General features: G+C 43.6%; 1 protein-coding gene across 1 annotated transcript; it reads right to left on the bottom strand.

Moving 5' to 3' along the window:
• Positions 1–3,707: 3,707 nt before the first annotated feature.
• On the bottom strand, positions 3,708–7,211 carry LOC133509978 (BLOC-2 complex member HPS6). Its single transcript, XM_061837578.1, has one exon. The coding sequence runs from the start codon at positions 6,898–6,900 to the stop codon at positions 4,216–4,218; it is 2,685 nt and encodes an 894-aa protein (XP_061693562.1). The 5' UTR covers positions 6,901–7,211; the 3' UTR covers positions 3,708–4,215.
• Positions 7,212–14,062: the final 6,851 nt, after the last annotated feature.

Genomic DNA, 14,062 nt, shown 5'->3' with positions numbered 1-14,062 from the left:
CGCCACATTGTCTGCAATGTCATCAGCAGACGTGACACTGGGACATTCGCTATTGAAAGCACGCAGTGGCACCTGCTATGAGACGAACAACAGAGATTTTCAGATTTTCTGATGCCTCTTCTGACATGGAAGCACTTTTCCAAGAAGAGAACATCTCACAATCGAGTGAAGTGACGGGGGCAATATTACCCTATCGTTTCGAGCCATATTTACATGATGTGTGGATCAATTCCAACTAACAACAGACTCCCTGACAGTATGTAGCGTACTTAGGAGGACCCATACCGGGCGAAGTAACTACTTCGAGGGTCCCCATACACCGGTGGAGGGGGGTGAGCTCCTTTCTCCTCCCGCACGAGGCCAAACCACCTCCCCACCCGATCCACCTCTGTGGCGAGCGACAACAGCGCTGCAAATGCCGGTGAACGACAACGCCGCGGCCGCGCCCATCGACACATTTAGCGCACCTGACTTATGTACTTTATTAAGTTATGACGTGGATCTTTTGTTACGTTCTGAGAAGATTACACCCCCCCACCAACTATTATTTTTTTTAAATAGTTCTAGACACACCTACTTGTCATTTGGAACCCACAAAGCTCTCGTCCTTTGCACCTGTGCAATCCATTTTTATGACGAACCGGGTCTTTCAGAAACATGTGAAGAGTGAATCCATCCCTCCGAGTGTTTGAGCGATATCCAGAAATACAACGAGACGGCATTTTGGCTAACACGCAGGAAAAAACAGCTACTTTCCCGCCGGTAAAACTGGTATAAACACACGAAACCAGCAGAGTGCGCGTTTCTAAAAAATACCACTTCCCGCTTCTTCTCCAAAACGAATGCCTCCAGAGGATTTTCATGGCGGGACATGAAGAAATCCATATAGACAACATCATGACGTGTGGTGAAAAAAATGGATGGGTCCATTCCCGCTGCCTTTTTTTTTACATCAAAAACATACAAAAAAAAAATCATGCAATACTTGTCAGTAGACATTTAAGGCAATGGCTCTAAATGCTGGGACTCGGACTTTGGGACCTGCAATTTGCTATTGTCGTCAACAATAAGGACCATGAATTTAATGCCTTAAGAAACTTTCCAGAATATTTCACTCATTCGGGCGCTGTAGTCTTCTATTTAAGAAAGTCCAAAATATTTCACCTGGATGGGGGGCATCCCTTCCCTACACGTAAGCCATAATTACATTAGCTATGAGCAGAGGTGGGTACGAGTAGCCAAATATTGCACTGACGAGTGGTTACTTTAGAATAATTTGATTAGGGTAAATGTAAAAAGTAGTTATTCAAATATTTACTTAAGAGTAAGAAAGTACTTTATATATAAAAAAGAGTGATGAAATGCAAAGGAAAGCGTAACTTGTACTGATTTTTTTCTTTTTTTCCAGTCAACTTTGGCCCCCCAGCAAATTTTTTTAAAGTGTTACTGAAAATAAATGAGATGTGAAGACTGTCGGATGCTGGATAATAAATATTCAGTTCTGTATTCTGTTTGAACCCAGATGTTACAGGACTTTAAGCCATTTCATTTGCACTTGAATGAATTAGATTAAAATTAAATTCATCACAGGGACTGGATAGCGCATCATTTTGCCACGATATGGTGTGCCGCATGAAATGTCCTCACAAGCCCTGCTTCCGTTTAAACTCTTCTGTACAAATATTGTTATAATTCTCCTCACTAAAAATGAGAATACATTGTATTTATGCACTTATTTTAAATTGAAAGCACAAATTATTTTCTTTCATTTTGGTGTCAATGAAAGTGACCAAATCTCCATTTTTTTTTTTTTAATGACTTTGTCCACTTTAATTGATTTTCTACTGATTCTGCTTTGTACAGTCTTGTATTTGTGGTCATGTCACCCAGCACTTGGTGGTCTTGCCTAAATTTGAGCCCACAGCTGCTTATGCACTACAGCTTTTCATTTTCCATTCACAAGTAATATCCTGATATATCAGTGTAAATGATGTACACACCACAAAAGCAACAACAGAGCGAGCAGGCCCCTTTGCCACAACACTTCATGAGAGTCACCTGGGGGTAATGTTAATTTTTTGTTGCAGTACTTTAAATGGTTCCCCTGATTGTTCAATAAATTGTATTTTTGTCCAGATCCTCTCTACATTTAATATCAATACATATGACAAAATTGTTAAACAACACTGTACATTTATTTATTGATCTCTGGGCAATCAACAAGGTAAGACACAAATACTTCTCTATATGCAACATTTTATTTCTATTGCGCAATATTCACATTTTCCTTTTAGATTTTGCAGGTGTACCTAATCTGATGGCGCTGGAGTTATTTGCAAGCGAGGAAAGTCATCTCCCGGGAAACTGCAATTACTCTCTGGTTCTACATTCGGACTTCTGCTGCGATCCTTTACATCCTCGTGTGGAACCCGCCCACTGGCTGAAAGAAGTTGGCACCTCTGCTAGTAAGACAGCGAAAGCACCACATACGCACAGTCATGTCATATTGACAAGTGGAATTCAAATAACCGCCACTTAATGGTCTAAAGTATACTCAACATAAGCACGGGTGGGAAAACCTTGGTTCAAAAAAAGTATGTGAAATAGTTTATTATAATATTTGTAAACTAAAACAATACTGTTATTATAATACATTCAATTGTATTAAACGTACAATACCCTATGGCTCGGCGTATCTTGGAAATATAAAACTTTTTTTGTTTTTCCAAGAAAACTTTTGAAAAATCATAAATGCAGTTCATATATATTTAAGATGAAAACAGCTCTATTAATGCAGCAAATACTACAGGAATAAGTGGGTGTGCGGGATTTTCGAAGTGGGCACCATTTAAGGATGGAAAAACCAGGCCAAATTCGCAAACATTTTATCACCGTTTTAATAGCATTCACTCATAAATACTTCTGCACAGTTGTAGCCTGTCTTTACACACGGGGAAGCCTTCCCCCAAACAAAACACTGTCGAAGCAACATTAATAATTAACTTTTAAACAGGCCAAAGAGGGAAACGTTGCTAGCTGATCGCATCAAGCCAAAGAAAACATCTTGGCTGATATCACAGCGGCAGCTTTTGCGGCTATTAATCTCTGCATGTTAAATGCCACGTTCAGGTTTTGACCAGCCCTTTTGTTTCATTAACATGTCAGTCAGTCAGGCACTCAAGATTGTCAGTCGGGCACTTCAAAACATTAAAAAAAAACGACCCTTGATATGCTTTGTACAAACTCGAGTCACCGTGGTGATAGGAAACGTGCAATCGGCGCATGGAGGCTGTCAGATAAGATACTGATTGTGTACGGATCACTGTGGAAGACTGACCATGTGAGACCACGTGCCCACTGCACACACACACACACACACACACACACACACACACACACACACACACACACACACCACACACACACACACACACACACTCGAATTACTCCCAAATTGAATTTTCAGTCTCAACTATTAGTCACTTTTCCTGTCAGGAATGTCTTGTGAGCCAGACGGCGGTGGACCACGCAGGCACAGGCTTTTCTTTTGCATGCCAGTTAAAAACTAACCATGTCCACACGTACACAAGCATTTTTTAAAAAGTGACAGGTGGACATTAGCCAATCCGCAACCTGAAGAAAGTCACGTATGGAACACGTGCAATTTAATTTTTTTTTTTTGGGGGGGGGAACCCAAAATTACCAACTTTTGAAGGAATGTCAAATGGCAAAAATCAATGAGAAATGTGCTAAGTATAGAACTACTGAAAGTAAAATGAATCCAGCCATTTACTATGTGAGAGACGGGGTACACCCTGGACTGGTCACCAGTTAGTAACACGGCACATGTGCAACAACAACAATTTATGCCAACATTTACAACAGTAAACAACTTAAGTCTTCAATGAATCCACCATTAATGTTTTTTTTGGAATACGCGAGGAAGCCAGAGTGAACGCAGTGAACATGCAAATCCCACGCACCTGCATAATTACAAAAAATGTTCTTGTGAACAAGGCCAAAAGTTAGTGAGATGAATTGTGACAAAGTACTCCATTTAATACTGCGTTGACAAGCCAGTAATAACACTGACATCCGCATGCATGTTACACTGAAAAGTTCATCTTAAAATGAATATTTACACGGGAATATTGTCAGTAGTCATCGGTTTAATGTGACAGTACCAAGGGTCTTTAAAAAATGTATGTGGTCACTTCATAGTGGGTCAGCAGGTAGAGGCATGCTAGTGTCCTGGGGCGAGGGCGCCGGTTCTGTGGGCAGGCGTGGGGGCGCTGGAGGCGGGAAGGAGGGGGACTGGAGGATGTCGGCGTAATGTTGGCTGGGCTTGGTCTCCCTCTGGAGAACTTTTCGCAGCAGAGGTTTGAGAAGGCCGACGGTCATTTGACCACTCTGTGGGTCAGCAAAGAGTGCGGGAGAGGGGCCAGGCCTGAGCGGTGTGGAAATGGGTGATGGGGTTGGATCGCCGGCGGGTGGGAGGTTTTTCAGCACCAGGTTCAGAATGGAGGTGACGGTGAGGTCCTCGGGGCACAGGGCCCACAGCAGGTCCAAGTAGGGGTCCAGTTCTCTGTGCTGGGTCACCTCACAGAGCAGCATGGTGAAGATCTCCCTGCTGAGCAGGGGACTTTGCTTGCAGAACTTCTGGGCCACCTGGGTGACCTTCTCCCACAGCTGCTGTCCAATTAGGATCTTCAACGCTTGCAGGATGGCATTAGGCCGTCCGCTGACCATCAACACTTCCACCTCCAGTTCTTGTTGCTGGTCTCTGTCTTGTCTCACGGATGTCAGGACGCTCAGGACGCGCTTATAGAGAGGCACATTGTTCTCGCCGCCGCCGCTTCCTCCTCGGCTGCCGGAGACGCTCCACGAGGAGGCAGCGAGGCTCAGCCCCAGTCTGGCCGAACCCTGCTGCTGCTGGCCGAGCTCGAGAAAACAGGGCAGCCAAGCGGGCTGGAAACGTAAAAGCGACTGGCAGAGGAGTTCAAAGACGGGCAGGACGACAGACAAAGGGGAGCTCGTCGGCTTACGTGTACAGTTGGCGTTGTGATCCGCTTTTGGGCTGTGCCCATGTACTGACCCGCCGTTGGTGAGTGGGAGGGAGGCTGGCAAGCTTGGCGCGGGACTGAGGACGGTTTTCCACACGTCCGGAGGTGCCTGGCTGGACAGAGAGCCTTCGCCATTGTAGTGGAGCTGGAGAGCAGCTTGCGCCGCCGCCCAAGCTTGGTTTGGGAAGGTGCCGAAGATGGAGTTGAGGTAGAGCAGGTCGTCCTGATGCAGCTCGGAGGACGACAGCAGCCGAGTTACTTCTTTCTCAACGAGACGCTGGCAAAGTACCTCGACTTCTTTCACGCTGCCCCTCACCAGGGTGCCCTTGAGGTCCTCCACAGCGACCAAGGCCTTCAGCTCAGGCTCAAGTGACACTTTTAGCTTGTCTTCCCCTACGCTAAATCCACTTCCTTCATTTTGGGACAGCTCTGCTGCTCTCTGCTCAGGCCCTGGGGTGAGGTAGCCACTGAGGATGGATGCTAAAGAGATGGGAGCCTGGAACCTGCCCCCCTTTTTTAAGCCATCCACAGTGAGCCGGGTGCTACTCACGCTCCTCTGCTGGTAATATTTACAAGCCTCCTCAAACACGGCTTCCACGAGGAGGGCTCCGGGGAGAATGCTCTCCACTGTAGTCAAAGAAGGCAACTTCATTTTCAAATCTTTTGTGTCCATATCATGCCGCACCACTTTAAAAAGTCCAGTTTCTAAGAATAGATGAGGCGATGCGTCACTCTTCATGGTAAATAAAACGCCCTCTCTGTCTAGTATTATTGTCGCCATTTCTCTGCCACACTTCAAATCTATAAGATGCAGATTTTGGCCTATGATAAGCACCAACGTGTCCTGGTATGTGCAGAGGCTGGTATGTGCGGGATATTGAAGCAGGCTCCCGTCTGCTATTTTGTGCATCTGCCGCAGCATCCCATCGCTTTGCACCAGACACACCCAGCCCGTGTTGAGCAGCAACAGCAAACCGCCACAAGCCGAAGGGCAGACGTTTAAGATGTCAGGTGGGTCGATAGCTGACAGAAACCCTAAACAGTCTGCGATCAGCTTCCTGAAGTCAGACTCCTTGGACGACTGCTGTTTCAAGGGGGTGGCTTTGCATGTGACGCTGACCCGAAAGTAGTCCCGACAAGGGCACCAAGAAAGGAAGAATTTGCTCAGCAGTTTCACTTTAACATCGGATAGGAGATGCACGTATTGCCCCGAGGCGACCACGGTGAATCGAGGGTTGCTGTGGAGGGCGATTTTCACCCCTCCTAAAATGACAGCCCCCTCCTCTAACTCAAAGTCCCTCTTGCAGATGCAATGCCTCAGCTTATTCCTGGCAGAGCTGAGGAGGGGGGAACTCTCCGAGGGGGGTCGCTCCTCACACCAGATGATTAGATTAGAGCAGGCGCACACTGACACCACTCTGGCCCGAGGACTGTTACACAAGTCGGACGTCTGCAGGAGAGTCCAGCCTCCTTTGCAATCCTGGAACCGCCAAAACTCAGCCCGTCCGTTCTCGTAAACTACAGCCACGAAGTCCTTGTTGACGCGGCCGTGATTATTTTTATTGTCCAAATACAAAATATCCACAACGGAAACGCCTCGCATTGAACACAAATCCAGCTTCCTCTGAGTGTGGACCAGCTGAGGTCTTTCATACTTGTCCAGAGTCACAAGACCGACTTTGGGCTTGTGGAGGATGACATGAACGTGACGTCCATCTGGGCTCAGACGAACATTTGGCACTCTGTTGTGGGGCTCGTGAATTAAACTCTCATACAGGTAATTTTTGCCAGCGTAATCCCCAAAATCAGATAGTTGCTCCAGGACAAAGCGCGACATGTCTCCCAAAAGGCGAGCAGCGCAATGCACGTACTCTTAGTAGCCCGCTAGCCTGCGTAGCACACCGACCTGCTAACCGAATGGCATCCCGTCACGTCATGTGAGCGCTTTTTCACTCGCCCTTAACGTCCGCCGGGTAGGGGGATTCACTCCGACATGGCTTGCCGACCGCTTGATGAGATATCAGCCACTGCGTGGCGGAACGTGGCGAGGAAGTTGGTCGAGTGATCAATCCGATGCTACGCGCCGCTAGCTGACATCACGGGACTGCTCACTTCCGGACACACTGGCTCATTTGCATAATAGGCGGAGCAATGGCGAGGGGGGGGGGATAAGGGCTGCTACCGCCTCATTTGCCTGCATGCACAGTGGAATCAAAATGCCAATTTTTTTTTATTTTCCATCTGTTTGCCTGTTTGCTCAACATCTGTGCAAAAAAAAAAGTTTAGAAAAGGTGTTTCAGAGCTGTTGCCATTAGCAAATAGGAAGAAATCAATTTTTTGGAAATGTGTATCAATTTATCTTTGAGAACGGCAAGGTTGGACATTTACAGTCAAATGTTTTCAAATGAATAAATTAAGTTCCCTTGTTATGGTTTTCCCTGAAAAAGCCAAATAACCTTTTTTTTGAGTAGGTAAAAGACACTAGACTAATTCAATGAAAACCCACTCAAAAGTATATTTGTAAATATCTAATCATTGACTAGCTAAAAGTGAAAATATCATATTAAACCTCAAAAGCGCATTCTCCTGAAATATAAAACTTAGTGCTAATTCAACCAATATTGGCATTTTGGTTGCAGTGCAGAAAACTACCTTAAAATGCTCACAAATGCTCTAATGAAATTACGTTTGTGGGGCAAAATTAAGATGCCTTGCTTTTGCAATTGAATCATTACATATTTTTAGAAACTATAACCTGGGACAGCACCATCTGCCAGGGAAACTAAAATCAAGTCTACCGTGCAGATTTCCTAAAAAGATTGGATGGCAACCATCTTTTCAAGCTATCCAGTATTAACTATGCCAGCTGTTTTTCCATGATTATAATTGTCGAACCTTTATTGGACAAAATGTACACAATGCAATTTGACTGGAAGGCGACGTGCAAGCCAATGGTCGTTTCAAAGCGATTTCAACATCCTTTGTTTGTATATTCTTAGAGTAATGAAAGACACTGATAGTTGCATACTGTCTGTTACGTTCGGGACTGCAGTACTTTTTTTTTTTAAAAAAAAAAATTAGTTTCTCTGAATTAGAGCATCTTGTGACACCAATAACATAATCGGATCATGGAAGAAAGTACCACTGCCCCCCATTTATGAGTGACCTCATGTAATCACAACACTGTCCCATGATTTCAGATTAGATTTGTGAAGCACAAGATCACTTTCGAATCGAAATGTTTGCTTTTTAGCAGTCAACCAAGAAAAGCTGACAGTTTTTGCCTGCACCTTCACTTAAAGTCCAGTAGGTGGTGCTCGTGATACTCAATGAATGCATGCTTTGAGAGGTTTAAATCCGTTGAGTGGAAACTTTTCTGCTGTTACAGTCGTCAGAGAGCCATTCTAAATTTATGAGTAAATATGATGAATCAATCAGACACATGCTATAATATACCATTAGAATTTATGAGTTAAGTTGGGCCTTTTACAATGCAAAAGTTTAATTTAAATTGGCATTTACGGTTTTTCGTCTCCTAGCTACCACCATAGCAACATTTAGTACGATAAAAGTTGTGTTTGTGAAACCCTCTTTTGTGATAAAGGACTGTACAAGTAACTGTAATATAACTTTTTTTCCCCATATGGCAGATGATCAATAAAGTGTTTTTTGTACCAAATGGCCTCCATGAGCCCAGTGATTGGGGACCCCGTGCTTTGTGGCCCTTCGTTTTGGAGCTGGAAAGCCTTTAAAAAGAGCGTATTCATATCTCGGTGGATCCTTTTTTATTATTTATGCCCGGTTATGATACTGTACTATTGAGTCCGTTTTTATTCAGCAGATAATGTAAATTCCTTCCCTTGATGTGACCGTGTCGACTCTTTACAGACAAGATAAAGTCGTTGTCCAAAGCTAGGAGAGCATTTGAGATATATGGTTCATAAAAAGAAACCAATGACAATGAAATTACAGTGTACATATATATATATATATATATATATATTAGCAATTGATAAAGAAAATAACTTGGCTTGGCATCAATGATTTATACAGTATGGTGTATTGTATTTAGAACTGGAGCATAATTTAGAGCACCTGTGTCAAACTCAAGGCCCGGGGGCCAGATCTGGCCTGCCACATGATTTCATGTGGCCCGTGAAGCCAAATCTAGAGTGTCAATTTCCATGATTCTTGTAAAATTTTTTTACCAAAGTTTCAAATCGTCACATATCATAAATGATCAAGTTGAGATATTACAAGCATTTTGGTGTTACCAACCCTGAATAGTTGAAAAACACATTATTCTTGATTTCTGATTCCAAAACTAGTTCATAAATTGATGATGTAAATATGATGAGATTAAATATTTTCGTTCCACAGTCAAAACGGCCCTTTGAGGGAAACCGGAACAACAATGTGGGCCACGAGGAAAATGAATTTGATACCCCTGATTTAGAGCTTGGGTATGGAAGCTTTTCCCACGAGTGTCTATTTTAGTTTTTATTTAGTTCAGAGATTCATCCTAAATGAATAAAAACGAGAGAATTCTTGAATGCAATGATACCACCTATCTGTTATTCCGTCGATTCTACCAAACGTTACCTGACTGGCTTATGAAAATGGATAAAACTTGTCGTTTCTTGCAACCTTTTGGAGTTTACGAATACCTCCTTTCGCTTCTTCAGTTAACTTTTACACTGACTGTTAATTGAACTCTACCACAGGATCAAGCAAGGCCTTTTTAATGAGTTGCATTCTCTTTGTTGTGCAATCAGGTAATGCACATTCCCCTCACTTAACATTTAGGAGGGTGAGCGAGAAAGGAAAGTGAGAGTGAGTGTTGCATAGATGAGCGGTCTCGCATTGTCTTACCTTGTCTACACTTGATTTTAATCTCTTTTGAAAATCTAACCTCTTCTCTTCTCTTGGATAAGAGAAACATGGCTCGGGAGATAACATACAGCAACCTGGTTAAAATGGTCTCATTTTTAGCTCAAATACGAGCTTTATACTTTATTTGTAATCTACAGGTCTGATACACGCTCTTCTTTTGGATCCCACTAATGTAAGGTTTGAATCAATGACCAACAACAATCTTGGGAAACACGATTCCCAAAAATGTTACAAATAAGGCCACGATAGATAACCCGTCCCGTCGGGGAGATTGATTGACGTTTCTATCCAAGAGCAACGGACAGCAGCAGCTGCCATGTCAGAGCGTTTCCTGTGTGCAGCCTTTCACTCAAGTCTTTTTCCTGCTTTGGATCACTAGTTGCACTAAAGGATCAAACAAGGCCTCTTAAGTGGATAGTAGAACTCTCAGCAGTCAATACGAACCCTTCCTACAAAGTATGGGAAGTGGTACGTGTGATCAATGATGTAACATAGCGCATTTCAAAAGATGGTCGATATTTTAGCTGAAACATTGTGTCTGTTTTACCAATTTCTCAATCTCATTTACTTATTTCTTGAAATTTGGGAAGTGGCTATCACTAAAATGTCCAAACTTCAATTAATATTTAATTTATTTGGCTAGTGGGTTCATTTTGTCATGTGCTTTCCTTGCCTGTAAAACTTCTGGCTATCAGATCGTATTAAATTGTAACGATGTATCAGTAACAGCATAGAAGAAAGATGGGCATCCAAGTCTACATCTCATCCATCCATCTATTTTCTTTGACGCTTATCCTCACGAGGGTCGCGGGGAGTGCTTTAGCCTATCCCAGCTGTCAACGGGTAGGAGGCGGGGTACACCCTGAACTGGTTGCCAGCCAATCGCAGGGCACATGGAGACAAACAGCCACACTCACAATCACACCTAGGGGCAATTTAGAGTGGCCAATTAATGTTGCATGTTTTTGGGATGTGGGAGGAAACCGGAGTGCGCAGCAAAAACAAACACAAGGCATGGGGAGAACATGCAAACTCCATACTGGCGGGTCCAGGATTGAACCAGGGACCTCAGAACTGTGAGGCCAACTCTTTACCAGCTGCCCCACCGTGCCTACCCGAACCGGTAAATTAAAAAAAAAAAAAAAAAAAAAAAAGGAAAAAAAACCCTTTACTTTGGGCTTTAAAAGTATCATTTGTATTTTTAAAAAATATTGTTTTCTCATTTATTTTTTATTCTATTCTACTCAAACTTGGAATAGGCTTATGCTTCAGTTAAACAGTGGTTATGTTGCAATTTGAATATTTATTTTGTTTTTTTATTTTATTCTTTATTTTCCAGGAATTCCGAATCTAATTTATATTTTATTCATCTGGAGTAAATTATTTTAATAAAATATTGGTTTATAATGGGGTTTTCTCACACCTACTCTTGCTGATTGTTTTATAAATAATATCACTTTGTAAAGCTTTCACTGTTTTGTTTTTTATTTCACTCATATCCTGTATTCCAGCAAAAAATCATGGACTGTTGAAGTGAAAGCAATTTGCAAAGTTTTTCGTAAGAGATCGCTTCCCTCATTGGCAAGAGGCCGTATCACATGTGCTTGTCTTATCCCTCCGCACGCTTATCTCAACAATCCACACTCCCGCTAGGGGCGCAAATATCATGAGCCATCGCATCAGACGATTAATCCTATTCACGTTGCTGGAAAAGCTGATGTTTTGGTTGCTTCTCTCGAATTCAGTCAAGGCCGATGTCGGATAATCTCACTCTTCTCTCTGAGTCGCGTTTCGGGCATTCCCCATCTTATTTTTGCCAATGGTTAACACACACCTGTAGAATCCTCTATGTGCATGTACAGGTACTGTATACATTTGTTGTCTATGTGGTTGTAGGAACCAATAACAAAATAAGTTAAAAATAGCCTCTAAAAGAAAAATGATAGCCCTTTAGCTTCTTTTTTCCCCCCTTCTGCTGCTGGCAAGCTGTGATATGGAAATGCCTTGCCAAGCCATTACGCTGTAGCGCTCAATGACATTTGGAACTGGCTGCACGTGTTCTGCACCTGCTTTTCATGCTCCTGTTGTCTTTTATTGTCGTTCCTCATGTTCTAGACGAGTGCACAATAGCAGCACAGTAATTATGATAATGATGCTATTATTAAAATATTAAAAACAAAGTTAATAACAACATTATGATGCAATTGCAGATGGGATAGGAGGTAGCAGGGGATGGCAACTATCACCATCTGTCAAGCTCTGGCGAAATTCGGTGAAGATTCAAAAGATCTTGCAGGAGGTGAAGTATATAAAGAGGCAGCATATGGCAACGGGCAAGGAGCAGAGCCCATCTTTGGCAGGGGTGTGGGCCATTTTGAAGAGGAGGCTAATGACCGGAAGCAGGACAAATGACACGGAAGGCGGCAGAAGGGGAATGCCAAGAAGCGGGCTTCATTAATCGCCTTCTCCAAAGCTCTGTTGGGGCAGAAGCGAGACGGCAGTCTCGTCTGTTCCTAGGAAGAATTAGGTACGCACAGCCACTCCTTTGTTCTGTGTTCTTGTCTGCCTTTGTAGTGTAACGTGGCCATGGGATCCATGAAAGGAGCTATGTAAACTCAACCTATCATTATTATTATTATTATTATCATTATCAAACCAGCGGGGCAGCTGGCAAAGCGTTGGCCTCACGGTTCTGAGGTCTCGGGTTCAATCCTAGATCCGCCTGTATGGAGTTTGCATGTTCTCCCCTTGCCTGCGTGGGTTTTCTTCGGGCACTCCGTTGTCCTCCCACATTCCAAAAACATGCAACATTAATTGGACACTCTAACTTGCCCCTGGGTGTGATTTTGAGTGCGGGTGCTTGTCTCCATGTGCCCTGCGATTGGCTGGCAACCAGTTCAGGGTGTACCCCGCCTCCTGCCTGCTGACAGCTGGGATAGGCTCCAGCACTCCTCTTGTGAGGGTAAGCAGCAAAAGAAAATAGATGGATGGATGGATTATTAAACCAACAAATAAACAACATTAACTAATAATAATTATTTAGCTCACCATCCATTCACAATAATGTGCAAATGCAATATAATTTGAAGTAAGTAATATCATCCATCCATCCATCCATCCATCCATTTTCTTTGCCGCTTATCCTCACAAGGGTCGCGGGGGGGGGGTGCTGGAGCCCATCCCAGCTGTCAACGGGCAGGAGGCAGGGTACAGCCTGAACTGGTTGCCAGCCAATCGCACATGGAGAAAAACAGCCCCACTCACAATCACACCTAGGGGCAATTTAGAGTGTCCATTTAATGTGGCATGTTTTTGGGATGTGGGAGGAAACCAGAGTGCCTGGAGGATATGCACGCAGGCACAGGGACAACATACAAACTCCACACAGGCATGCCCGGGATTGAACCCCGGACCTCAGAACTGTGAGGCCAACGCTTTACTAGCTGCCCCACCGTGCCGCCAAGTAATGTCATTCTCATCATATTACAATTAAGATTTCATCTTTTTTTTTCTCTTAACTTTTAACTCGCATTTTACCTTTTTGTCACATATTAATACACCAAAACTGTTTTAAATGACGTTGATAGGAGTAGAGTATTTCCCAATAACTGGAAAGCTGCCACGTCAAATGATCCTCCTTGCAGGGTTAGCAGGTTAGCGCTGTGCTTGCCTGTCCCATTTTCTCCCATTCATGCAGACAGTGGAGGTAATTCAAATTTATTCAGTGAAATGTTGCACATTACGGGCTCATTGAGTCATGTGCTACGTGGTTGCATTGCGTGAGGGGAAAAAAAGCCTCGACACTGTTGGCCTATGTGTGATGCAGTAAATTAGGTCCCTGGGTATAGGCATCCAATGTTACAGTGAACATTCATTACGTACTTGGCTAGGGGTGTATGGGGAAGGGAGGAAAAAAAAATCACACATTAAATGGACAGAATGGGAAAAACTGAACACGATGGACGACTGGTTAGAGTGTCTTCCTCAGTTCTGAGGACGGAGTTCAAATCCTGGACAATGCTGTGTGGCGTTTGGATCTTCTCCCCAGGCCTGCATGGGTTTTGTCTTCGTACTTTGATTTCCTCCCACATCCCAAAAACAGACAT

The sequence above is a fragment of the Syngnathoides biaculeatus genome, chromosome 12 (genome assembly GCF_019802595.1).
Source record: "Syngnathoides biaculeatus isolate LvHL_M chromosome 12, ASM1980259v1, whole genome shotgun sequence".
Classification (NCBI taxonomy): Eukaryota; Metazoa; Chordata; class Actinopteri; order Syngnathiformes; family Syngnathidae; genus Syngnathoides; species Syngnathoides biaculeatus.
Note: the sequence above shows the minus strand (reverse complement) of the source record. Positions and strands in the feature narration are given on the sequence as shown.

Excerpts from the sequence above, each read along its gene's own strand:
- LOC133509978 (XM_061837578.1), bottom strand. The coding sequence starts at position 6,900 with ATGTCGCGCTTTGTCCTGGAGCAACTATCTGATTTTGGGGATTACGCT.